At 32.4% G+C, this 26,588-nt stretch overlaps 1 protein-coding gene across 1 annotated transcript; it reads left to right on the top strand.

Moving 5' to 3' along the window:
- Positions 1–3,092: 3,092 nt before the first annotated feature.
- On the top strand, positions 3,093–26,572 carry LOC139891632 (uncharacterized). Its single transcript, XM_071874612.1, has 8 exons — positions 3,093–3,201; positions 5,051–5,172; positions 7,397–7,577; positions 7,698–7,908; positions 8,140–8,456; positions 25,311–25,550; positions 25,661–25,844; positions 26,206–26,572. Exons 1-8 carry the CDS (start codon positions 3,093–3,095, stop codon positions 26,570–26,572), a joined length of 1,731 nt encoding a protein of 576 aa, XP_071730713.1.
- Positions 26,573–26,588: the final 16 nt, after the last annotated feature.

Genomic DNA, 26,588 nt, shown 5'->3' on the forward strand with positions numbered 1-26,588 from the left:
TTTTCCTATTTTTTTGCACCAGATTGGCTTGCTCAACCGACTCAACGCATGTGAGGTCTTTGAGGATGGAGGTCCTTTCAATAGCTAAGTTTCCAAAAGGCAGATAAGCATCAATATCAGTATCAAGAGCAGCTAACCGATTAGTGAGATCGACCTTGAGCGAAGCCGACTTGATCAAGTAATTTTTGTGCCATTGTTTCAGGGATTCCTTAACATGTTTTAGCTTGTTGTTAATCACTTATCTATATCTATTACTCCGTAATTACTAAGAACTATATTCCCAACAGTTATAATTTTGATCCATAAAGCATTATTTCTTTTCAAAACGTCACCCCCATTTGCAAGTTAAAGAAATACTTTTAGTTTACAGAGAACCAATGTTTAGACCCACAATATCATCACTTAACAGGAACCGATCCCATTTATTCCAATATATATTATTTCCCGATTCGGGCCCGCCCAGGAAAAAAAATGCGCCATTTTGATTCTAGAGTGGCAATTATACTGGATGGTGCATGGAAAACTGAAAAGTAATACATAGGTAAACTACTTTGGATGGATTTAAAGCTCACATCTAACATTTCAAAATATCAAATTATCTTTTCATGACAAAGTGAGTGGAGTTGATGATCGGATGCTCATACTACCGGTTGCACTTACCTTACAAACTACGGATGGCAATGGATCGGATATGGAGCGGGTAATGTCGTGTCCATATCCATATCCATTTAGTTTTTGTTCATCCAAATACATATCCATATCTATTTAATTATTGTCCGTCCATCCATACCATATTCACTGGATGAAGCGGGTTAATGGATATCTATTTGATATTAAAAAATGTTATAATATTTTCTAATTTACGATGAAAACAAAAACATAGAAGCAAAAATATATATAACTTGACATAATCAAAATATATCTACAAGACTATGTAAGCTTTGTCGAAGATATAATACGTTTGTTGAATATACTATTTAAACATAGATTATGAAAAATTAAATATGTAATTTGTTCGTTTATTTTATTAGATATACATGTTTTATTGTAATATATTGTAGTTATTTCATTATAGTGTTGAAAGAAAAATGTAAATTTAAGTAGTAAATACATTTGTAACGGTAAATATAATAAGCATATATATGATATATTTATATTTATGTATTTATATATGTATTTCGGGTGTTAGTGGAAACCTTTCATCCATATTCATATCCATATCCATTTAGGTTCATCCATATCTGTATCCCTATTCATAGGTTCGTTCATATCCATCACGAAACGGATGAAGATGGATATATGCTACATCGAGTTGTCATTGCAATCCCTACTATAAACAAACAAAATCAAGAGTGATGGTCTGATGGATCTAGGCAAGTTGCGACAAAAATCCAACATCCAATGAGAGAGTGGCCCTTTTATGTCTAACAATTACGCTGGTGATTGATTTTAAACTGAATCCAAAACTACAATCATATACATTGGATTGAGCTTTTTTATTAATATATGTTTTCATATAACACCTTGCATTTTCAGACAAAATACTGAATTTTATCCGATGCCGGTGGGTGGAATAAAACAACTACTTAGCGGTTTCCCAATGCATAATGTTACCCAGTCACCCAAGATTCTTAGCCAATTATTTTGCAGCAGGATTATGGTCTCTAGTTACAGCTACAAAAATGTTTGTTTATAATTTTTGACACTTTTTAAATGAATTTTTTACGCTTATAAATGTAACATATAACTTAGAAACTTAAATAAAATATGACGTCAAATATTTTGAACATAATATTCACGCTTTAAAGCGTCTAATCTATTTATACTATCTATTAAAATTCTAAAATAATTATGTCATCTTATGCAAAATTAACCCTTTCTAAACTAAAAACACGTCACATGTCATTTTTACAGGCTCCAATGTTAATGTTTTGTAATATAAAATTAAATTTAAGCCATTAGAAATACTCCGTAATTGCAAAAATTAAGGAATTAAATGACCTTAATATTCTCATAAATAAAACAATCCTATCTTCCATTTATTCATTCCTCAATATTTTATGTAAGTATTTTTTTTTAAACTGTATTATTCGTTTCTAAAGATAATTAAAATTAAGTTGGAACAAAATTTTAGAGTAGAAATTGACGGGTTTGGGAAATTGTTCCGGTTTTCCTCTCTTATGATTTTCAGTTTATTTTTTAAATAGCATATCTTATATGATTTTCTAACGTAGCTATCCCTCTCATTATATACGATCCATTAGTTCCAACAAAAATTCCATTCTGTTCTTTTATTCTCTCAATCTGATTAACATTTTTCTTTTATAACATATATTGGATATTGGATATATTGGATTATATCTTTTCAAAGGTCAGTGCCTTTCAAGAAAAAAGAAAATAAACTTACTGGTAATTTTAGTTATGAAATTATGTTAATAAAAAAAATAAAAGAAGTGGACGACGAACTTTTTAATGTATTCAAGATAGTTAATAGAAATTTGTAAAGTTAGCATTTGGTTTGTTTGAAGAAAACATAGCTCACACAAGGATAAAATTGTACTCTGTATATCATTAAGAGTGCTTCCAATGGTAACACTCATTCCTTTCCAGAACTAGCTGCTACATCAGCATCACATCAGCATTTCTTTCTCAGGACTTAACTCGGGACTAAACATTTCTAACAGTGACACTCCTTTCTCACAATAATTAGGACTCACATTTAATTATTTTAACTAAATTAAAAATATTTTTATTAATTAATTAATGTAAAAAGAATTCTTAATTATTCAATTATATTTAATTAAAAATTAATCAAATATCACAAAGATAAAATAAAATAAAATAAAAATGTAATAAAGGTACTTAGTAACTATTTTTTACCACAATTTTTTAGGATCCACAATAATGACAAAAAATAAAAAATTTCTCTATCTCCATCTTCATCATCGACATATACATATACGGATATCCACCATTTTTTTCATCACCAACACCATTTCAAACTTTAAAAATAAAAAAATTAAAAAAATTGAAAAAGGTCATAATTTTGCAAGTTTTGTCCGTCCACAAATATTTCAAAAAAGCACGAGCAAATGAACGAGAAGGAGGGCGGTGGCATGGGCGATCCGCTGCCAACGGCGCCCAGGTGGGCGGTTGGTTGGCAGGTGGGCGGTGACACGCATAACCCTGACAGTAACTCCCGTTAGTTATACCGTTAAGTCTTATCACATGTGCAACATGTAAGGGCAATTTTGTCCAATCCATATTTGTTTTATTGCTGATGTGTATATTATCTATATATCTAATAGACAAAACCCTGTAGCACTATTCGTCAATAGTAATCAGGGGTATTTTTGTCATTTCTCAAAAAAATTTGGTCTCCAACGATATAAAAAGCAACTCTCATAAAAGAACCAACCCTTCAATGTTACCAAAAGATGTCGAAAAAAAAAATTTTACCAAAAAATTCAACTAACCTTTTTTTTTTCTTTTTCTTCCTCAATGATAAAGGAGGTAACTTTTTATAAAAGGAACAACCCTTCAATGCTACCAAAAGATGTCGAAAAATATTCTTTTTTACAAAATAGATCAACTAACTTTTTAAAAAAAAAAAAAAACACTAAAAGAAGCAAGTTTCACAAAAGGAACAACCCTTCAATGTTAGATGTCGAAAAAAAATCTTTTTCACAAAATAGATCAAGATTTTTTTTTTTTTAACTCGCATTTAAAACGGAGCTCCCGGCGCGAAGCGGGAGTTCCACAACTAGTTTGTTACTAAAAGAGTTATACCTGAGTAGGGTAAGATAACTATTTTTATTAATTTTTTTTAGAACTAAAATTTATTCATTAAGACTCTCTAGCAAGGAGCTAGGAGAGCAACAAAAGTTACATAGGTATTACAAACCAATCATTTCAAGAAATACAAATATGACTATTATGCTTAAGTCAATTAATAGAAAAGAAACGAAGTAAATCGAAAATCGTACATTTCTTTAGTTGACCCGAATTAAAAACCAAGTCATTACAAAACTTCCAAATTAGCCAGCCATAAAGTTGCCGAGCGTATTGAATAAATCTTCACTCAGCTGGTCTAAGATGTACACATATCATCAAACCAACTCCACCAATCCTTCCAAGAGTTGAAAACGTTTATATCTCAATCCATCCAAATGCACACGAGTCTTCAAATACCTGCTGCTAAGTCACACGAAAACAGATGATCTGCATATTATATATGAATATCAGAAACATCGCAGTTGATTGTTCCAACATCAATACCGCGAATAGCCAAATTCATCCGTATTGGAAGCCTATCCACCGATGTTCGCCACATGAATATATTTACTTTCTTTTCAGAAGAAATTTTTCTAACATTTAGATTTTTATTAGTTGACGGGTTGTAGGTGGATAACAGATATATAATATCCGATGTGGTTGAAATTCGTCTTGTGAATCCGGAAATTTTTTTGTACAACTAGCAGGTATACATGTTAACCCGCATACTTATAGTTAACTAGACATAGTTAGTCATTAATTGTAAATAAAGTTGAACCATCTACATATATTTTTTAGTTTTAATGTTATCTTGAGTTTTTTATTAGTTATATTGTATATGTATATTTTTATGATTCGATGGTCGCTGGTATCGCCGTAACACATGTATAGATGAAAAAGTTAACCTGTTAATGGGTACATGACCCGAAAGATAAAGTTTTTTTCGGCATGTTGTTGATATAAGATCATTTCCAACGGGGCATGAGTTTACCTTCGTCACCTGAGTGTGAAGAAGGTGACGATCACTGACGAATTTAACGGGGCGTCAGTTTTGACGGTTAGTGGGTGTCAGTTGGACTTCTAACGCAAAAAAAATCGTCACTGCTACGCAACAAATTCTGATATTATTAGTTTTATTAAATATTACGAGTATTAGTTTTATCAAATAATGTGTTAATATTATTATATATTAGAATGTAAAAATAAAAAACGGGTGAATTAACTGACATTTTGAGTTATTGGAGGTCAAACAGTGACATTGTCATGTCACATGCAGTTTTTACTTTTTGGTCAAAAAGTGCACTAACTACATGCGATATCACGGGCATGGTTAGAATTGGTCTAAGAGATTTGTACCCTACCAAAGGGTCTTTGGCTTTGCGGTATCGAGGAGCCCCAGTGACCTCGAGGTCATGGGCTCAAGCAGGGTCGTCTCAATATTTTGAAGGCCCTAGGCGAAAATAAAAATGAGCCTTTATATACGTTTAATTTTTTAATACATATAAAAAGATAATACTTAGATTTATTTATTTAAATACTTACAATGTATTTAACGATTTAAAGTTTCAGTATTACGACTTTAAATGACAATTCTTTATTTAATTAAACATAATATTTTGAGAAATGTATATAGATATTCAAAATTTTAGGCCCTTTAAATTATTTGGGCCCTAGGCAGCTGCCTATCTTGTCTATGCTCAAAGACGCCTCTGGGCTCAAGTCGAGGTTGTGGGCAATATCATGTATATATTCATGCAAAATTCGTGTTGTGTTTTGTCAGTTTACCTTTAAAAAAAATATATTGATATCCCGCTGGTGTCATATCTATACAAATGGTGTGTTAAGTCCCGCGAAATCGCGGGTTATAAATTAGTAATAATAATAAACTAGTTCATATCATTGTTTCTTTTAGTGACTAAGATTTTAACAATTTTTTAATTCAAAAAATAAATGTGATCGGATTCTTCTTCATCATTTAAACTTCTTCTATTTTCTTTTCATTCCGGACATGCAAAAAATAGTCACTGAATCCAAATTTATTTGTTGTTCAAAATTCTAAATTGATTTTCGATTACAGATTTATCTGATGCTAAATTTCAATTGAAATACCTTCTAAGCACTAACTAAACAAGATAAGTGAACACTTTACAAAAACCAACGGCGGAGATAGAGGGGGCAGGGGGTATTGAGCCACTCCTAATAGGCCCAAGTCTTTGATCTATTTAGCGCATTTTTTAGCTCATATAACAATTTGTCACCCTCAATGACTGATCCATGTTAAAAAAAAAATTCATAAATCTACTTATATTAGATGGGCTCATGAGCCCAACATACTTGAATTAAAAAAGAAGTCTAGAAGTATTATGTTGATAGTTAAAATAAGTCATGCTAATATTAAAAGGAAAAAAAAAAAAAGTAGTTGTAGCCAGTAGCCGTCCATCGAATTTTTCATCTTGCAACTTGCAAACTGTTTCTTCTTCGTAAATTGTAAGTTCTAAATTCTTTTCTTTTTAATTATTGTTGTATAACGATTATGAATTTATATATATATATATATATATATATATATATATATATATATATATATATATATATATATATATATATATATATATATATATATATATATATATATATATGAGGAAGTAACCAATCGGGGGAAGCAAAAAAAAAAAAAAAAAATTCGTTTTTTGAAAAAACTTTGTTCACGAACATTATAGATTGGATGAAAATAAGAACATTTAGAAAAGACACTTCGTGATGAATGTTATTATTTTGGCGGAAAAACGATCGCCAAAAATAACATTCAAGATAATATTGTTCGTGAAGAATGTTAACGTTTTTTTTTTTTTTTTCATGTTTTGTGAAGTAAAATTTAGCCCGATTTAGAGTTTAGGGTTTAGGGTTTGGTGTTTGGTGTTTTGGGTTTATGGAATAAACCCAAAACACCAAACCCTAAACCCTAAACTCTAAATCGTTCGTGTTAAAAACTCAATCTAAATCCTAAATCTAAACCCTAAATCTAAACCCTAAACCCTAAATTTCTAAACCCTAATATCTAAACCCTAATATCCAAACCCTAATATCTAAAACCTCAACATACGCTCGAAAAACACGATAATTGTTATATATTACTTATTCGAGCGTTTTCCCGCCAAAATAAAAACATTTATCACAAAGTGTCTCTACTAAATGTTCATATTTTCATCCCATCTATAATGTTCGTGAACAAAGTTTTTTCAAAAAATGAAAAGAAAAAAAAAAGTTTTTGCTTCCCCCCGCTTCCCCCCGATTAGTTACTTCTCTCTTGATCCTACCACTATATATATATATATATATATATATATATATATATATATATATATATATATATATATATATAATAGTTTATTGTGCTTGTAATAGATTTAGCCTCAATTTTTATTGTCTTATTGATATGATTTTAGGTAAAATTATGAGTAAAAAAAACTATTCTTCATTTTTTCTCGCGAACAACTAGTGTTGCCAATGATCAACAATCACAAGAGAAAGTAAATAATGTTTTGAAAGATGTTAATGAAGCACAACCACCAACGAATGATGATAATATGAAATAGTCTCCTCCAATTAATGTTGAATAAAGAATGAAAAACCAAACTCTAGAGAGTTTACGTTAGATTCATTAGTTAGGGATCTTGGTCTACGACCTTCAATAGTAGAATATCCAAGTAACCAACGTGATGAGATTAGACGAGAATGTATTAGACTGGGACCTTATCAAATTCACAGATCGAATTATCCTCTAAGTGCTAGTGGTTCAAAGGGTAATCGAAGCTTTCAAGAAGCTTAGTTTGGTATTTTTTGGTGGTTAGAATATTTTCTAGAAAAAGATGATGCATATTGTTTTTCATGTTATCTATTTAATAAGAAACCTATTTGAGGAGCTGGTTCAGGTGGATTTACTATAAAGGGGCTCAATAAATGGAAAAAGATTAATTGTGGTAAAGATTGTGCATTCATTAAAGATGGAGGTACATCTCCGGCTTCTGCTCATAATTTTTCTGTGAAATGTTATGAGAATTTTAGAAACCAAGTTTGTCATATAGAAAATGTGATAGAAAAACAAACAGCGCAAGAGATTATGGACAATAGATTGTGAGTCAAAACTTACGTTGAGATAATAAAATGGCTCACGATGCAAGCTTGTGCTCTTAGGGGCCATGATGAGAGGCCTGGTACAATAAATCGAGGAAACTTTTAAGAATTGCTAAAGTTTATTTCTTCTTACAACAAGGAAGTTGAGAATGCTGTTTTAGATAATGCTCCACAAAATGCCCAATATACTTCATCTGATGTTTAAAAAGAAATTTTGCAAATTTTTGCTAGAAATGTTCAACAGTTAATTCGTGATGAAATCAGGAATGCAAAATTTTGTTTGATCGTTGATGAGTCACGAGATGAATCTAAGAAAGAGCAAATGGTAATTGTTGTGAGATTTGTTGACCGAGATGGGCATGTAAAAGAAAGTTTTTTAGACTTGGTTCATGTCAAAGATACTATCGCATTGACATTAAAAAATGAAATCTCGTTATCTCTTTCTTTTCATAAACTTGATTTTCAAGATATTCGAGGTCAAGGTTATGATGGGGCTAGTAATATGCGTGGGGAATGGAAAGGATTACAAGCTTTTGATGTCGTAGGGGGTGTATACAAAATAGTATTATTTTTAGTGCGAAACACTATTAAATACGATACAATTTTACACAAGATATTTATTTATTTATAGAATGGATATACTTAAACCTTGCTACAACACTTATAGGCAGTGTACCTAATCGTACAGTAGTGTAGTTTTTAGTAAGTCCGGTTCGTTCCACAGGGAATCTTTTTTAAACAAAGCTCAACGCTATATTAGTTTACTTTTATAAAAATACAAATATATATATATATGAGTAATATTATTATTATAAAGGGGGTTTTTACCGTTTAATGACCGGTTTGTCGATTTTAAAACTTTAGTCGCAGTTAAAACCAAATGTAAAATAATAAATAAATACAAGACTTAATTTTAAGCGTAAAGTAAATAACGATAATGAAATTGCGAATAATAAAAGTGCGATAAAATAAACTTGCGATAATTAAAAAGTACGATAATTAAAAGTGCAATTAAATACAATAACAATAAAAATGCGATAATTAGAAGTGCAATTAAATATAAAATAAAGGAAATTAAATATGAAATAAAAGAATTATGCTTATTTAAACTTCCGTAATCATGATGTTCGACGTGTTGATTTTAGTTTTATGCCCATGGGTTAATTGTCCTTTGTCCTGGATTATTTAATATGTCCGTCTGGTTTTTGTCCATAACAGTCCATCAGTCATAAATATAAAGTGCGAGTGTCCTCATCAAATTATTCTTATACCCGAAGTTAAATATTCCAACTAATTGGGGATTCGAATTGTAACAAGGTTTTAATACTTTGTTTAATGAATACACCAGGTTATCGACTGCGTGTAAACCAAGGTTTTACTACTTTGTTAACAATTACACCAATTACCCTTGAATGTAATTTCACACCTGTTTTAATTATTCTAGTGACTATTAATCCATTCCCGTGTCCGGTTAAATGAACGATTATTCGTACATATAAATACCCCGCCCATCGTGTCCGATTGAGTGTATATGGTAATTTATAGGGACGCCCAATTGTAAATCTTTATATTAAAATTAACAAACTATCATTTAGTTAAACAAATATAAAGCCCATTAATAGCCCATAGTCTAATTTCCACAAGTGTCGTTCTTTTGTCCAAACCCCAATTATGGTACAAAGCCCAATTACCCAATTTTAGTAATTAGCCCAACATCATGATTACTTCGTTTTAAATAAGCATAATAATAACTTAGCTATGAGACATTAATGTAAAAAGGTTGAACATAACTTACAATGATTAAAAATAGCGTAGCGTTACACGGACAGAATTTCGACTTACACCCTTACAACATTCGCTAACATACCCTTATTATTAGAATTATAATTAAAATTAAAATATAAAATATAAATATATATACATATTTTACGTATGATGAGAAGAAGAAAAAGATGATTATGAATTGCGATCAGAATTCGGTTGCTTTTATAGGAAAAGTCGACTTTTGGGGCTCCGCGACTCGCGGCATTTTTGCCTTCAAACTCCGCGAGTCGCGGAGAATGAAATTACAGCTCAGTCCCTTGGAGTCTTTCTCTGCCGACGGTTTTTATTTATAAATATAATATATATATAATTAATATAATTAATTATATATTATATTATATTTATATACATAGTTAACTTGTAATTTTTAGTCCGTTGCGTCGAGCGTTAAGAGTTGACTCTGGTCCCGGTTCCGGATTTTCGAACGTCCTTGCGTACAATTTAATATCTTGTACTTTGCGTTTTGAATCTTGTACTCTTGTAATTTCGAGACGTTTCTTATCAATAATTGGAACCTTTTTGATTGTCTTTTGTACTTTTGAGCTTTTTGGTCGTTTGCGTCTTCAATTCGTCGAATCTGTCTTTTGTCTTCACCTTTTATTATTTAAACGAATATCACTTGTAAATAGAACAATTGCAACTAAAAGCTTGTCTTTCTTGAGGAATAATGCTATGAAATATATGTTCGTTTTTAGCATTATCAAATATTCCCACACTTGAGCGTTGCTTGTCCTCAAGCAATATCGTCTTGAAATACTAGAATCACTTCTTTATTCTTCACACTTTGTACATCAGTGATTTCTATACGGTGGTATAAACAATGGTAGTAACGATATGGTTTACAGTCCCACATGACTATAAAAATTTAGATCCATTAAGGAAATTGGATCTTTATGAAAACATTTGATCTTTTGAAAATTAAATCTAGTTTTTACCCTAGATAAGTTTTCCGGAATAACCCTTTACCGGTGTTTGCAAAATATTTTTGTGGGTTTGGTAGGTTTTAGATTTGAAAATTTTAGCTCAAAACTTATGGTTTTGTGTCACCCACTTGCTAACCTTGTATTTGGAAAGCAACACGTCCAGTTTACTTGTCCCGTATATTACCTTTCGGTAAACTACCGTCCGGTTGTAAAGGAAAGCGTTGAACAAGCAACTGTTAAGGCAATGTCCCCTGACATGCTTTTAATTATGGTCTATAACGTGTTGGACGCAATTACTATCCTTGGTAGGAGCAATAGTAAAGCTCACCCTTATAATTTTTCGGTATGGCACAAGGTCCTGTCTTTGACCATGCTATGCAACCACCGTTCTTACGGTTGACACCCGATTTAGTTCAGGTGACCTAATGAATTCCAGGTGAATTCCTAGGATTTTACGTTCAATGGTAATGAACGCATTGAAAATGGGTTTTCAGAAAACAAATCGGTTTATAATTTTGATCAAAATATTTTCTCGTTCAAGCTCGAGTTTAGATATCATTGAATTCCATGAGTTTGAATTCTCAATCTTTAAGGTCAATCTCTAGGATTGAGTAATATCAGTCTTAAAAGCTGATTTTTAATCTTTAAGGAGATTATCCTTTCTGGGGATCTGATTCATTAGTCTTATCCAGCTAATTTGCATGGTGCCCCCCCCCATTGTACGAGATAAATCCTTCTCATGGTTAGGATAAATCTGACCACTTGGCGACCCTGTTTTATGCTGAGGTCCGTGGATTTCCAACCGATTTTAGTGATGACTTTTCTAGTTTTTTCGTCAACCTACAGCTGGTCTGGACGACAACTTCTTGACCTAAATCAAGAAGCGCGTGTCTTTTTCGGAAGACTTTACTTCCTTTTAATGATGGAATTGATTCATCGTGTAGATCCATCTCTTCTTTTCTTTCATCGGGTAAAACAGTTTAGTTTAGTCCAAAGCAAAAGTATTTTCAGTTATTTGTTACAGATATATGTGACATATGTTTAAGATAACTTGGTAAATTTTCCCACACTTGGCTTTTATTTTCCTTTTTATCGTCCTCTATTCCATTTTAAATGAATTTTAACATTTTAGTTTGTTTCTCAATTTATGTCCTTTCTGAGGTAACAATAATTTCGGTGTTAAAACCTAGTTTTATCGTTCATAAATATGTATAAACATGATTTTGAATTCATTTAATTGAAAATTTTGAACAATTTTACTAGAATTGGGTAGTCAGTATATAAGACTAGGGCTGTTCTTTTTTATCAGAGAGCACTAGATTCTAATACAGCTACTGCTTTACTAGTATTTTTAATGGTAACCAAGTGTTTAAGATAAAAATTTTAAAATCCGAAAGAATTTAACCCCTTCCCACACTTAAGATCTTGCAATGCCCTCATTTGCAAGAAATCAGTAACAATTTAAATTATTGAGGGTGATTTGTGTGAAAATGATTAAATTTTTACCAAAGTTTCCAAATATATTGGCGTTTGTTTGCTGAATGATAAATGGTGCACATCATTTGTTCATTCCGTCTTGTTGTTATTTCACATATATTTTGCATCTTGTCGTCAAAATTAGTTGCTTTTGCTGAACTTAATGCCAGTCTTTGAAAATGCGTTGTTTTACCCTGTTGTGTACATAAGATAAACTGCAAACATATATACATATTTTTGAAGTTTGGTATATTACCCCACATTCAAAAATTATTAAAATCTAAGAATAAAAGTTAGATAATTATAAAAATGATTACAATATTAACAAAAGTATTAAACGTATCAATAATTACAAATTACAAAATAAAAAAAAAAAAATAATAAGTAAACTAAGGATGATATTGGTACCAATAGGGGTTCCAGGCATAACCATAGGTGCTATAGAATGCTTCGGCAGGGTCATACGTAGGATATGGTGGCTGCATCTCTATAGACCAAGGAGGGAAGATGGGTTTCGGTGTAGGAATATAGTTTCTACCTATATGTTGGCAATGAGCTATGATTTGGTTCTGATGAACTTGCCAATCTTCAAATGCTCTCTGTCTAGCATTTTCGTATTCCTGAGAAGCTATAAACCTTTGCATTTCTTGCATTTCATTCCCCCCTCCTACATTACCTTGCTGCTGGTTTCTCTCCACCTGTGGATGTCTACCATGGTATCGTACTGCGGCGTTATTTCGCCTCTTCAAAACTTTCGCACCATGGTATACATTTAAACCTATAGTATCGCGGGGTTCCGGTTCTTCTACTAATAATCCCCCCCGACTTATATCCACACCGAGATATTCACCAATCAAAGTAATAAAAATACCACCTCCTATTATGCTATGCGGTCGCATCCCCCGAACCATAGCTGATAAATAATAACCCACACAATACGGTATACTTACAACGCTTTGTGGGTCTCGAATACACATATGGTAAAACAAATCCTGTTCATTTACTTTTTCCTTGTTCTTACCCCTTTGTGTAATCGAATTAGCTAAAAACCTATGTATCACTCTTAATTCGGCTCTATCTATATCCAAATAAGAGTAATTTCCCCCTTTGAAACGGTGATGGCTTGTCATTTGACTCCACACACCGTGTGTATCAAAATTTTCATCTATCTTTCTACCGTTTAGTATCAATCCTCTACAATCGGCAGACGCTAACTCCTCAGGCGTATATATACGTAAAGCCTGAGCCATGTCCAGTAAAGACATGTGGCGCATCGAACCGCCTAACAAAAATCTAATAAAAGAACGATCGGTTAAACTAGCTACCCGATCATTCAACTCTATACTACATAACAATTCTTCACACCATACTTTATATACAGGTCTACGCATGGTGAATAAACGTACCCAGTCATTAAAAGAAGAATTACCATACCTCTGTACAAGTAATTCCCTAATTGGCCCGGCCAATTCTACAGCTTCTAAGGGTCCCCATTCTATGACCCTCGGTACCTCAACAACCTTAGAATGAAGAGTATGCAAACCCCTTTGATATTTTGGATAATCTATCCAAAGTCTGTCAAATCTCAGGTTCGGGTGCAGCTCTTCCAAGTGCATATCGGAAAAGGTCATGACTGGATGAGGTATATCCTGCTTGTAGTAGTTATCCACCTCCTGTTGTTCCAAATTCTCAGCAGGAGCATTGCGGGCTTGGGATGAAGATTCACCCCTTTCAGTCTGCAAAACACATCAAACACAAATTTTGTGCATCCAAATATGCATTAGTGTCAGCAAAATCATCAATCAAAATAATTACAATGACATTATCAATTTATATCAAACTTAAGCTCATTTTCATATTTTCATCAAATCTACACTTTTTCAAATAAGCATATACGAAATTGTTCGCCAAGTTCATAAGCATTTAACTCAAATAACATGTCAAAATAATCATTACTAGCAATTAAACAAGTCTCAAATGGCATTATCTTTCAAAAATCAAGTTCATGAATTTTAGACTTGAAAAAGTCCACTTTAATTCTCAAAATCATGTTTAGGCTCAAAGTTTGGATCATTTAACTACCTAGACATGTTACACTACTCAATTTAGCAACAATTCATGACAAAAATCGGCCATAACCTGTTTATATCAAAAAGCCCCAAATTTGCTCAAGAACACAAACCCTAGATTATTCAAAATTTGAAGTTTAAGGCTTCTAATCATGTTAAACAGCATCAATCTAGGTTATACAAGCATAATACATAAACAATTTAAGCATAATTACACTAAAAAGCATCAAAATCAAATTGGGGAAAAAAATGACTCAAGAACACCAAATTTCGGATTAAATGGTGTTTAGGTGTAGAAATTTACCGTTTTTCTTGAGTAATTCTTAGATAGCATCCTTCTCAACATGATTTTAGCAAAAGATTTGATGATTAACGGTTAAAAATTGTGATTTTGGGGTGTATTTTTCGAGTTTTTGTGGAGTATGTTCGCAGTTATTTTTGAGTTGTGGAGTGTGAAACTGAGCTGTTGCAGCTCTTATTTTTTTTTCTGTAATCCGGTCCTCCCGCGAGTCGCGGCGAATTGCACTTCAAACTCCGCGACTCGCGGAGTTTTTTTTTTTTTTTTTTTTTTTATATATATAATCAATAACTTATAAAACAATTAAGTACTTAATTTTAAAATTTTGTTTCCCTTGTTATTTAGGACGAGGTTGTTTCGGATCGATGTCCTAGTCCGTCCCTCGACAAAATTTTAAAATTTGTCTTTTTGTAGCGATTGTTTTAAAAGCTAAGATTTTTGGTTTTTTTTAATGTTTTTGGTATACTTTAATTCAATAAGATTAAAAATAATGATAATAAAAGTTCTCGTCCCTTCCTCGGGTAAAGCAATTTCGGTTCAAAGACCTAGTCTTCAACTTACGAAGAATTTTAAAAATCATATTTTTAACTTAATGAGATAAAGTAAATTTTTTTTTGTTTTTAAATTCACACAACTTAAATATAAAATTCAAAATTAATATTAAAATTTCACACCAAACTTAAAATTTGAAATGCATAAAATTAAAAATTCATATTTTAAAAATTAAAAGTTCACACCAATCTTAATTTAAAAATTCATATTATAAATTCATACCAAACTTATATTAATTTTTTAAATATTTACAATTTTAAATATATTGTTTTTACAAAGTTTACAATATTAATTTAAGATTTAAATATTAATTTTAAAAACATGGTAAAAATAAAATTAAAAATCTTTTTGTCTTTTTATCCCACTTTAATCAATCAAATATTATCAAAAATATGCGCCCCTCTTTTCGATAAAGTAATTTCGGTTCCAAGACCTAATTTAACTCATGACGAATTTTTGAAATATTTTGGGTTGATTGATTAAAGATATTTATACCTTAAGAATAAACGTTAAATTTCGCAGTGATGTAATAAATTTTTGAATGATATCAATAATTTCGGTCGCCAAACCTAATTTTATTCAATACCAATTTAATACTTTTTAGCGAACAAATTAGCGTTTATTATCAAAAGGTTAAAAATAAAAATAAAAATAAAAACTGTACAGACATACCTGTGGAATAGATTTCTTAGTTATATGATCTATCCCATTCATAAGATAGTCGGTTTAATTGGTTTTCCATGGCTACATAGGCGTAACCTCGAGCATTCAGTGTCTTTTCTTCTAAACATATGAACGGTCCGTCTCTGCATAAAGTAACAAATTCGGTATTTGAATAGGTTTGATTATTTGAACATTTACCTCCATGTGACCATTTTCCGCATTTGTGACATCTTTCTAGGTGTCGTGCTCTTCTTTTCGCTGCGGATTTTGATTTTCCTTTACCAAATTGTAACTTATTATCTTCGCATCTGGATTCTTTTCTAACTCCGTCCATTCTTTCTCTGATTACTGATACTATTTCACTCGGTAGTATGTCATTATTTATTTTAGTGATCAAAGCGTGTAGCATTAGACCATGGTTTAGTTCACAGGCAGTCTTCATTTCGTAAAAACCTAAAAAAAATAAAAATTCAGAATGGGGGGAGAAGACTAGTTCTTTAGGGTCTGCTAGGGAAAGACCATTCGGGTTCCATTTTCGAGAACTACACGAAAACAGACAATCTAACTCTAACAGAAATACATATTATCCTTTAAAGACTTGATTCTCCCCACACTTAGTTGGCTGTGGTGTCGAAATTGTGATTAACTTCGTTGTCGACTTCCATCGGACCATGTATGTAATGTTTAACTCTGTGACCATTAACTTTAAATTCAATCCCATTTGAATTTATTAATTCTATCGTTCCGTATGGAAAAACTCTTTTGACTATGAATGGTCCAGACCATCTTGATTTCAATTTTCCAGGAAATAGCTTGAATCGTGAATTGAAAAGAAGAACTCTGTCTCCTTCTTTAAATTCTTTTGAACTTCTGATTCTTTTATCATGCCATTTCTTCGTTCTTTCTTTATAGATTAACGAATTTTCGTATGCTTCATGTCTTAATTCTTCTAATTCGTTTAGTTGACTTAATCGTAGACGTCCAGCTTCATGTAAATCAAGATTACATGTCTTCAAAGCCCAAAATGCTTTGTGTTCAATTTCTACTGGAAGATGACATGTTTTTCCATAAACAAGTCTAAAAGGTGTGGTTCCAATTGGAGTTTTGTAGGCTGTTCTAAAAGCCCAGAGTGCATCCTCCAATTTAATGGACCATTCCTTCGGATTTGATCCTATGGTTTTCTCTAGAATACGTTTTAAAGCTCGGTTGGTATTTTCAACTTGTCCACTTGTTTGTGGATGATATACGGTGGAGATTTTATGAGTTACTCCATATCTTTTAAGAACTTTCTCAAGTTGATTATTACAGAAATGAGTACCCCGATCACTTATTAAAGCTTTCGGTGTTCCAAACCTTGCAAAAAGACGTTTTAAAAAGTTGACTACGACTCGTGCATCGTTAGTTGGGAGAGCTTGTGCTTCCGCCCATTTAGATACATAATCAATGGCTACGAGTATATATAGATTATTATGAGATTTTGGAAATGGACCCATAAAGTCAATACCCCAAATGTCAAATACTTCACATACTTGGATGACATTTTGTGGCATTTCATCACGTTGACTTATTTTTCCGGCCCTTTGACATGCATCACAGGATTTGCAAAGAAAGTGTGCGTCTTTGTAAATTGTAGGCCAATAGAATCCATCTTCATAAACTTTTCTTGCTGTTAGTTGAGGCCCATAATGTCCTCCTGTTGGTCCTATGTGACAATGGTTTAAAATTTTACTAGCTTCATCTCCAAATACACATCGGCGTATTATTCCATCGGGACAACTTTTAAACAGGTGTGGATCTTCCCAGAAATAGTGTTTTATATCACTGAAGAATTTCTTTCGTCTTTGGTACGATAATCCTTTTTCAAGGAATCCACAAACTAAGTAGTTTGCATAGTCTGCAAACCATGGGATTTCATTATAATCTATCTTCAATAGATATTCATCAGGAAAGTTGTCTTGTATGGCCGATTCATTTAGAACTTCTAATTCGGGTTTTCAAGACGAGAAAGATGATCAGCGGCGAGATTTTCTGCTCCTCTTTTATCTCGGATTTCAATATCAAACTCTTGTAAGAGTAAGATCCAACGGATTAATCTTGGTTTAGCATCTTGTTTTGAAAATAGGTATCTAAGAGCAGAATGGTCGGTATAGACCACCGTTTTTGCTAGAACGAGATATGATCGAAATTTGTCAAAAGCAAAGACAATAGCAAGGAGTTCTTTTTCAGTAGTTGTATAGTTTGTTTGTGCTCCTTGTAACGTCTTACTAGCATAATATATAGGTTGAAATCGTTTTTCAATCCTTTGTCCTAAAACGGCTCCCATTGCAAAATCACTTGCATCGCACATGAGTTCAAATGGTAGATTCCAATTTGGCGTTATCATGATCGGCGCATTAGTGAGTTTCTCTTTAAGAATATTAAAAGATTTGATACACTCATCTGAAAAGATGAATGGCGCATCCTTTTCTAGGAGTTTATTCATAGGAGTGGCAATTTTAGAAAAATCTTTTATGAAACGTCGGTAAAAACCGGCATGCCCTAGAAAACTCCTAACTCCTCTAACACTGGTGGGATGTGGAAGTTTAGCAATTACATCTACTTTAGCTCTATCCACTTCAATTCCTTCTTTTGAAATTTTATGTCCAAGAACGATGCCTTCTTTAACCATGAAATGGCATTTCTCCCAATTAAGTACTAGATTTGATTTTTCGCATCTAATTAGCATTCGTTCCAGATTAACTAGACATGATTTAAATGTATCACCGAAGACTGAAAAGTCATCCATGAATACTTCCATGCATTCTTCTATCATGTCGTGAAAAATCGCCATCATACACCTTTGAAAGGTTGCAGGGGCGTTACAAAGTCCAAATGGCATGCGTTTGTAAGCAAAAGTACCATAAGGGCACGTGAATGTGGTTTTCTCTTGGTCCTCGGGTGCTATTGGAATTTGAAAATATCCGGAAAATCCATCTAGAAAACAATAGTAACTATTTCCGGCTAATCTTTCCAACATTTGATCTATGAAAGGTAAGGGAAAGTGATCTTTTCTGGTGGTGTCATTTAATTTTCTATAATCAATACACACACGCCATCCTGTTACAGTCCTAGTAGGAATAAGCTCATTTTTCTCATTTGTGATGACAGTCATGCCACCCTTCTTAGGCACGCATTGAACTGGGCTTACCCATGGACTATCAGAGATTGGATAAATTAAACCTGCATCTAGCAGTTTAATAATCTCTTTCTTAACTACATCTTGCATATTAGGATTTAGTCTTCGTTGGCGTTGCACATACGTTTTATGACCTTCTTCCATAAAGATTTTATGTGTGCAATACGAAGGACTTATTCCTTTAATATCATGAATCTTCCATGCAATGGCTGGTTTATGAGCTTTCAACACAGAAATGAGTTGTGATTTCTCATTTTCAGTAAGAGAAGACGATATTATTACAGGTAATTCAGATTCACCATGTAAATAAGCGTATTCCAAATGGTTTGAAAGTGGCTTTAACTCTAATTTCGGAGGTTCTTCTATCGATGATTTATATCGATATCTGTCTTCTTCTTTTAGCATTTGAATTTCTTCTGTTGTTGGTTCATATCCATTAGCTATAAGTGTAGCTAACATTTTAGCTTCATCAATTGGTTCATTACCTTCTCCTAAAGAACATTCTCCTGTTCCTTGTAATTCTGGAAATTCTTCTAATAATTCTGCATGTGCATCTATAGTTTGAATATAATAACATGTATCATCTGCAGATTGTGGTTGTTGCATTGCTCTATCAACTGAAAAGGTAACACTCTCATCCTCTATACTTAGGGTCAGTTTCTTACCGAACACGTCTATCATTGCTTTAGCCGTGTTTAAGAATGGTCTTCCTAATATGAGAGGAACTTGAGAATCTTCTTCCATGTCCAAAACAACAAAATCTACTGGAAATACTAAAGTACCAACTTTAACTAGCATGTTCTCCATTATCCCTCTAGGATATTTTATTGATCTATCGGCTAGTTGTATGCTTATTCTGGTTGGTTTTAATTCTCCAAGGTCTAGTTTAGCGTATAGTGAATACGGCATTAGATTTATACTAGCACCTAAGTCTGCCAATGCTTCTATTGAACTAAGACTACCCAGAAAACATGGAATTGTGAAACTTCCTGGATCAGATAATTTTTCTGGTATCTTATTCAACAGCACTGCTGAACAATTAGCATTCATAGTAACAGCCGAGAGTTCTTCCATTTTCTTTCTATTCGTGATCAGATCTTTCAAGAATTTAGCATATCTAGGCATTCCTGAAATCACATCAATGAAAGGAAGATTTACATTTATCTGTTTAAACATATCCAAGAATTTGGATTGCTCGGCTTCAAGTTTCTCTTTCTTCATTTTACTCGGGTAAGGAAGTGGTGGTTGGTATGGTTTAACATAAGGTTTATCCTTAACTTTGTTATCTTCATTAACCTTCTCAACTACCGGTTCTTTTTCCTTATCTTGATCAGGTTGTGGTTCTTGTGGAGTAGGAATAGCTTCATCAGAAGTTACAGGTATTTCAGGTGGTTTAAGTGTTGTACCACTTCTTGTGGTAATGGCTTTAGCTGTTTCATTTCGGGGATTAGCATTTGTATCACTAGGTAGACTTCCCGGTTTTCTTTCACCTATTAATCTTGCTAGGTTACTTACTTCTTGTTCCAGATTTTGAATAGAAGCTTGTTGATTTCTAAATGCTTGAGCATTTTGTTCATTGGTTTGTTTCTGAGATGTGAAAAACTGCGTTTGAGTTTCAACTAGCTTTGTCATCATATCTTCTAAATTCGGCTTTTTATCATCGGTTTGTTGTGGTGGTTTGTTTTGAAAATTAGGTCTTTGCTGATTGTAAGTATTGTTGGATACTTGTTGATTGCTAGGACCTTGTTGGTTGTTGTATGGAATATTTCGGTTATAGTTCTGATTTTGATTGTAAATAGGTCTTGGCGGTTGATAATTATTCTGATAATTATTTCCAAGCCTTTGGTTCATGTATGAAACATTCTCTCTTTGTTCCATTGTTAATTCAATACTGAGACAATCTTTTGTCAAATGTGGTCCTCCACACTGCTCACATCTAATTCGTATTGAGTGAATATCTTTAGTCATCTTTTCCATTCGTCTCTCCACAGCATCTATCTTTGCGGAAATGGAATCTAAGTCATGGCTAGAATCGGCTCTAGCTGCTTTAGATGATCTAATGATATCTTTTTCTTGGTGCCACTCATGTGAGTGGGAAGCAGTGTTATCAATAATTTTGTAAGCATCAGTTTCGATTTTCTTCATAATAGAACCACCAGCTGCTATATCTATGTCTTTCCTTGTAGTGATGTCGCATCCTTGGTAGAATATTTGTACTATTTGACAGGTGTCTAAACCATGTTGCGGACATCCTCTTAACAACTTTCCATATCTTGTCCACGCCTCATATAGAGTTTCATTTGGTTTCTGTGTGAACGTAACAATTTCTGCTTGAAGTCTTACGGCTTTAGATGCAGGAAAGAATTGTTTAAGAAATTTGTCAACTAAAACATCCCATGTATCAATCGCCCCTTCAGGTAACGATTCCAACCAATCTTTGGCTTCTCCCTTTAAAGTCTAGGGAAATAACATGAGATATATCTGTTCATCCTCCACTTCTCGGATTTTAAATAGTGTGCAGATCCTATTAAAGGTACGTAGATGTTCATTTGGATCTTCCTTAGGCGCACCACTAAATTGGCATTGATTAGTCACCATGTGTAGAATTTGTCCTTTGATTTCATAATCTGGTGCATTAATGTCTGGATGAGTAATTGCGTGACCTTGGCCAGTGCGTTTAGCTCTCATTCGGTCTTCCATACTTAAAGGTTCCAGATTCTCCATAATTGAATTTGTTGAATCGGTATCACTAGATAATTCTGATTTAATGGTTCGTTCCTCAACAATCTCTGTTTGAATAATTGGTGGCTCCGGAGGAAAGTTTAATGGTTCAGGATCTACGAACCGTTCCTGAATATTTTCCGGATTCTCAATTGTGAGGTTGGTTTCAAAAAATGGATTATCGGAAATTTGAACTGAAGTACTTGGTCTACTGGATGACGATTCTAAAGAAAAATCAACGGCGGTAATATTTGCTAAATGTCTTGATCTAGTTACAGGTGGTGAACGTACAAAAGGTGATGAACGTCTTGCTCGGTGCATTCACTGAATATCCTATTAGTTTTAAAAAGGAAGAAAAATTATAATAAGTTATCCAATTAATAGACTTTTCTGATTTTGCCCACGTTTCGAATAGCCAAAAGATGCAGCAGAGGGGCAGGATTCGTTTGGTCTCAATATAATTGAGGACTGTTTGGCTCCAATAACCCGGTCCACGTACAAATCCAACTATTACTACGAACCAGAAAATTTTGATGTCTATTAATTTAACCACTTAAAATAAATTTTCGTAATTTTAAGAAATTTAGATAAGAAGTAGAATAAAAATCTATGTCCTAAAACTAGAATAGCGAGAAATAAGAAAGAAAAAGAGTTCGTCGAAAAAGGTCGAAAAAGAAAAATGGTTGAAAAATAAAAGGTGACAGAAAAATAAAAGAAACTTAAAAATACTTGACTAACCTAACCTTATTACTACAACTAACTTAAAATTATAATCGCAAATTGAAATTACTAATTGGAATGATAATTGATATATAGTAAAAGGTGTCTAAAAATATTAAAGCTTACAGGAAAAACTAAATCCCAAATGGAAATAACTTAAAAAGAAACTAAAACTTAAAAAGGCGTCGCAAAATTCTAGAGCACCTAAATCTTAGTCTAAAGAAAAAGCACTTAAGGAATTCTACGGCAAAGCCTAAAAATCTAGGAGTAAAAATGACTATGGCAAAAACTAAGTTTAAAATTAAATATGAGCGAAAAATACAAATATTACGCTACAACGATTAAAAAGGGACAAAATATAAAAATATACAAAAAGTTGTAAAAAGTACAATTTTTATAAAAATATTATTTTTATATTATTTATTTTATTAAACTATTAATTTTACAATTTAATTAAACTAATTTAACTAAAATATAAATTAAATAAAACTTAAATTAAAAATAAACTTAATTATAATAATAATAATAATTAGGGTTAATAATAATAATAATTAATAATAATCCGTAATAAATGCAGGATTAGGGTTTTGTCGCCTGTCAGAAAGTCTCCGCGAGTCGCGGTAATTAATGCAGAAAACTCCGCGAGTCGCGGGGTTCAGAAATTCAGATGACAGCTTATTAAATTCGACGCGTTTTTCTTTATTTTATTTTTTTTTTATTTTCTGTTTTCTGTTTTTATATAAATAAAAGATATTTAAATAAAACTTATATTTTTATAAACTAAAATAAAAATAAAGAAACTTATAAAACTTAAATATTTAACAAAATCTTAAAAATACTTATATTTTTGTTTTTCTTTTTATATTTTTGAATAATTAAAACGTATTTTTACAAAAACGAATTTTAATAAAAGTTAACTAAATTTTTTTTTTTTTTATATTAGCGTTGCGCTTCCGGTGTTTAAGAGATAGTTCCCCGGCAGCGGCGCCAAAAATACTTGATGTCGTAGGGGGTGTATACAAAATAGTATTATTTTTAGTGCGAAACACTATTAAATACGATACAATTTTACACAAGATATTTATTTATTTATAGAATGGATATACTTAAACCTTGCTACAACACTTATAGGCAGTGTACCTAATCGTACAGTAGTGTAGTTTTTAGTAAGTCCGGTTCGTTCCACAGGGAATCTTTTTTAAACAAAGCTCAACGCTATATTAGTTTACTTTTATAAAAATACAAATATATATATATGAGTAATATTATTATTATAAAGGGGGTTTTTACCGTTTAATGACCGGTTTGTCGATTTTAAAACTTTAGTCGCAGTTAAAACCAAATGTAAAATAATAAATAAATACAAGACTTAATTTTAAGCGTAAAGTAAATAACGATAATGAAATTGCGAATAATAAAAGTGCGATAAAATAAACTTGCGATAATTAAAAAGTACGATAATTAAAAGTGCAATTAAATACAATAACAATAAAAATGCGATAATTAGAAGTGCAATTAAATATAAAATAAAGGAAATTAAATATGAAATAAAAGAATTATGCTTATTTAAACTTCCGTAATCATGATGTTCGACGTGTTGATTTTAGTTTTATGCCCATGGGTTAATTGTCCTTTGTCCTGGATTATTTAATATGTCCGTCTGGTTTTTGTCCATAACAGTCCATCAGTCATAAATATAAAGTGCGAGTGTCCTCATCAAATTATTCTTATACCCGAAGTTAAATATTCCAACTAATTGGGGATTCGAATTGTAACAAGGTTTTAATACTTTGTTTAATGAATACACCAGGTTATCGACTGCGTGTAAACCAAGGTTTTACTACTTTGTTAACAATTACACCAATTACCCTTGAATGTAATTTCACCCCTGTTTTAATTATTCTAGTGGCTATTAATCCATTCCCGTGTCCGGTTAAATGAACGATTATTCGTACATATAAATACCCCGCCCATCGTGTCCGATTGAGTGTATATGGTAATTTATAGGGACGCCCAATTGTAAATCTTTATATTAAAATTAACAAACTATCATTTAGTTAAACAAATATAAAGCCCATTAATAGCCCATAGTCTAATTTCCACAAGTGTCGTTCTTTTGTCCAAACCCCAATTATGGTACAAAGCCCAATTACCCAATTTTAGTAATTAGCCCAACATCATGATTACTTCGTTTTAAATAAGCATAATAATAACTTAGCTATGAGATATTAATGTAAAAATGTTGAACATAACTTACAATGATTAAAAATAGCGTAGCGTTACACGGACAGAATTTCGACTTACACCCTTACAACATTCGCTAACATACCTTTATTATTAGAATTATAATTAAAATTAAAATATAAAATATAAATATATATATATATTTTACGTATGATGAGAAGAAGAAAAAGATGATTATGAATTGCGATCAGAATTCGGTTGCTTTTATAGGAAAAGTCGACTTTTGGGGCTCCGCGACTCGCGGCATTTTTGCCTTCAAACTCCGCGAGTCGCGGAGAATGAAATTACAGCTCAGTCCCTTGGAGTCTTTCTCTGCCGACGGTTTTTATTTATAAATATAATATATATATAATTAATATAATTAATTATATATTATATTATATTTATATACATAGTTAACTTGTAATTTTTAGTCCGTTGCGTCGAGCGTTAAGAGTTGACTCTGGTCCCGGTTCCGGATTTTCGAACGTCCTTGCGTACAATTTAATATCTTGTACTTTGCGTTTTGAATCTTGTACTCTTGTAATTTCGAGACGTTTCTTATCAATAATTGGAACCTTTTTGATTGTCTTTTGTACTTTTGAGCTTTTTGGTCGTTTGCGTCTTCAATTCGTCGAATCTGTCTTTTGTCTTCACCTTTTATTATTTAAACGAATATCACTTGTAAATAGAACAATTGCAACTAAAAGCTTGTCTTTCTTGAGGAATAATGCTATGAAATATATGTTCGTTTTTAGCATTATCAGCTTTAATATTAAAAGAATGCCCTTACGCGTATTATGTACATTGTTCTGCTCATCAGTTGCAACTAGCTTTAGTTGCAGCATCTAAAGAGGTAGTCGAGGTGCATAAATTTTGTAAAAATTTGAACTTTATAATTAATGTCATTGATTCTTCTTCCAAGCGTCACGATCAATTACAAGATGCTCAAATTTCTGAAATTTCACTGTTGGCCGAAACTGGAGAATTTGAGACTGGTAATGGCTTAAATCAAATCCAAAGTTTGCAAAGACCCGGAGAGCAAGATGGAGTTCACACTATCGATCAATATGTAGCTTGTTGAGATTATATGGTCCCTCCATTGTAGTACTACGTGACATTGCTATTAACGGATCTACTTCTTCTCAAAAAGGTGATGCTTCTTTTGCTGTCACACACTTATTATCATTTGATTTTGTTTTTGTGATGCGTTTGATGAAGAAAATAATGAAGAAAACCGATAAGCTTTGTCAAGCTTTGCAACGCAAATCTCAAGATATCGTCAATGCTTTGTCTTAGGTTTCCACTACTAAGAGTTTGATTCAAAATCTAAGAGATGAAGGATGGCAATCACTTTTCATTAAAGTTGTTTCCTTTTGTGAGAATAATAACAACCAAGTTCCTAAAGTGAGTTAATCTTACAAAGACATTATCCGGTCTCGTTCGGAAAGGACAATGTGACCATTGAACATCATTATCGAGTTGACGTATTCTTTGCTGCTATTGATAGTCAGTTGCAAGAGTTGAACTCGAAATTTAATGAGTCTGTGACGGAACTTCTTCAACTCAGTGTTGCTCTAAACCCAAAAAAGCCATTCAATAAAGCTGATATTTGTAGTCTAGAAAAAAAATTCTATCCTTTGGACTTTACAGAGCAAAAAATATTCAGTTGAAATCTGAGTTGCAACATTATGTGTTATATTTGCCTAATGATCCAGCGTTAAAAAAATGTTCAACGATTGCAGAGTTATGTAGAGGCCTACAAGAAACTAGGAGGGTTAAATTGTATCCAATGCTTGATAGATTGATTCGTCTTGTATTAGCTCTTCCGATTTCAACATCAACAAGTGAAAGAGCTTTTTCAGCAATAAAGATTATGAAAACGAGACTTCGTTGTAGCATGGGTGATGACTATCTTAAAAGTTGTTTGATTCTTTACATTGAAAGGGAAATTGCCGATTCATTTACTTCGGATGAGATAACAGATGCTTTTGCTGTCAAGAAGCGTAGACTCGTCTAACTTCTACCACATTAGG

This window comes from Rutidosis leptorrhynchoides, chromosome 1 (genome assembly GCF_046630445.1).
Source record: "Rutidosis leptorrhynchoides isolate AG116_Rl617_1_P2 chromosome 1, CSIRO_AGI_Rlap_v1, whole genome shotgun sequence".
Taxonomy (NCBI): Eukaryota; Viridiplantae; Streptophyta; class Magnoliopsida; order Asterales; family Asteraceae; genus Rutidosis; species Rutidosis leptorrhynchoides.

Bases quoted from the DNA above. Each gene is read 5' to 3' on its own strand.
- LOC139891632 (XM_071874612.1), top strand. From the start codon at position 3,093: ATGAACGAGAAGGAGGGCGGTGGCATGGGCGATCCGCTGCCAACGGCG. The intron at 25,551-25,660 runs GTAATGGCTTAA...CCTCCATTGTAG, and splicing joins AACTGGAGAATTTGAGACTG to TACTACGTGACATTGCTATT. The intron at 25,845-26,205 runs GTCTTAGGTTTC...TGGACTTTACAG, and splicing joins CAAGATATCGTCAATGCTTT to AGCAAAAAATATTCAGTTGA.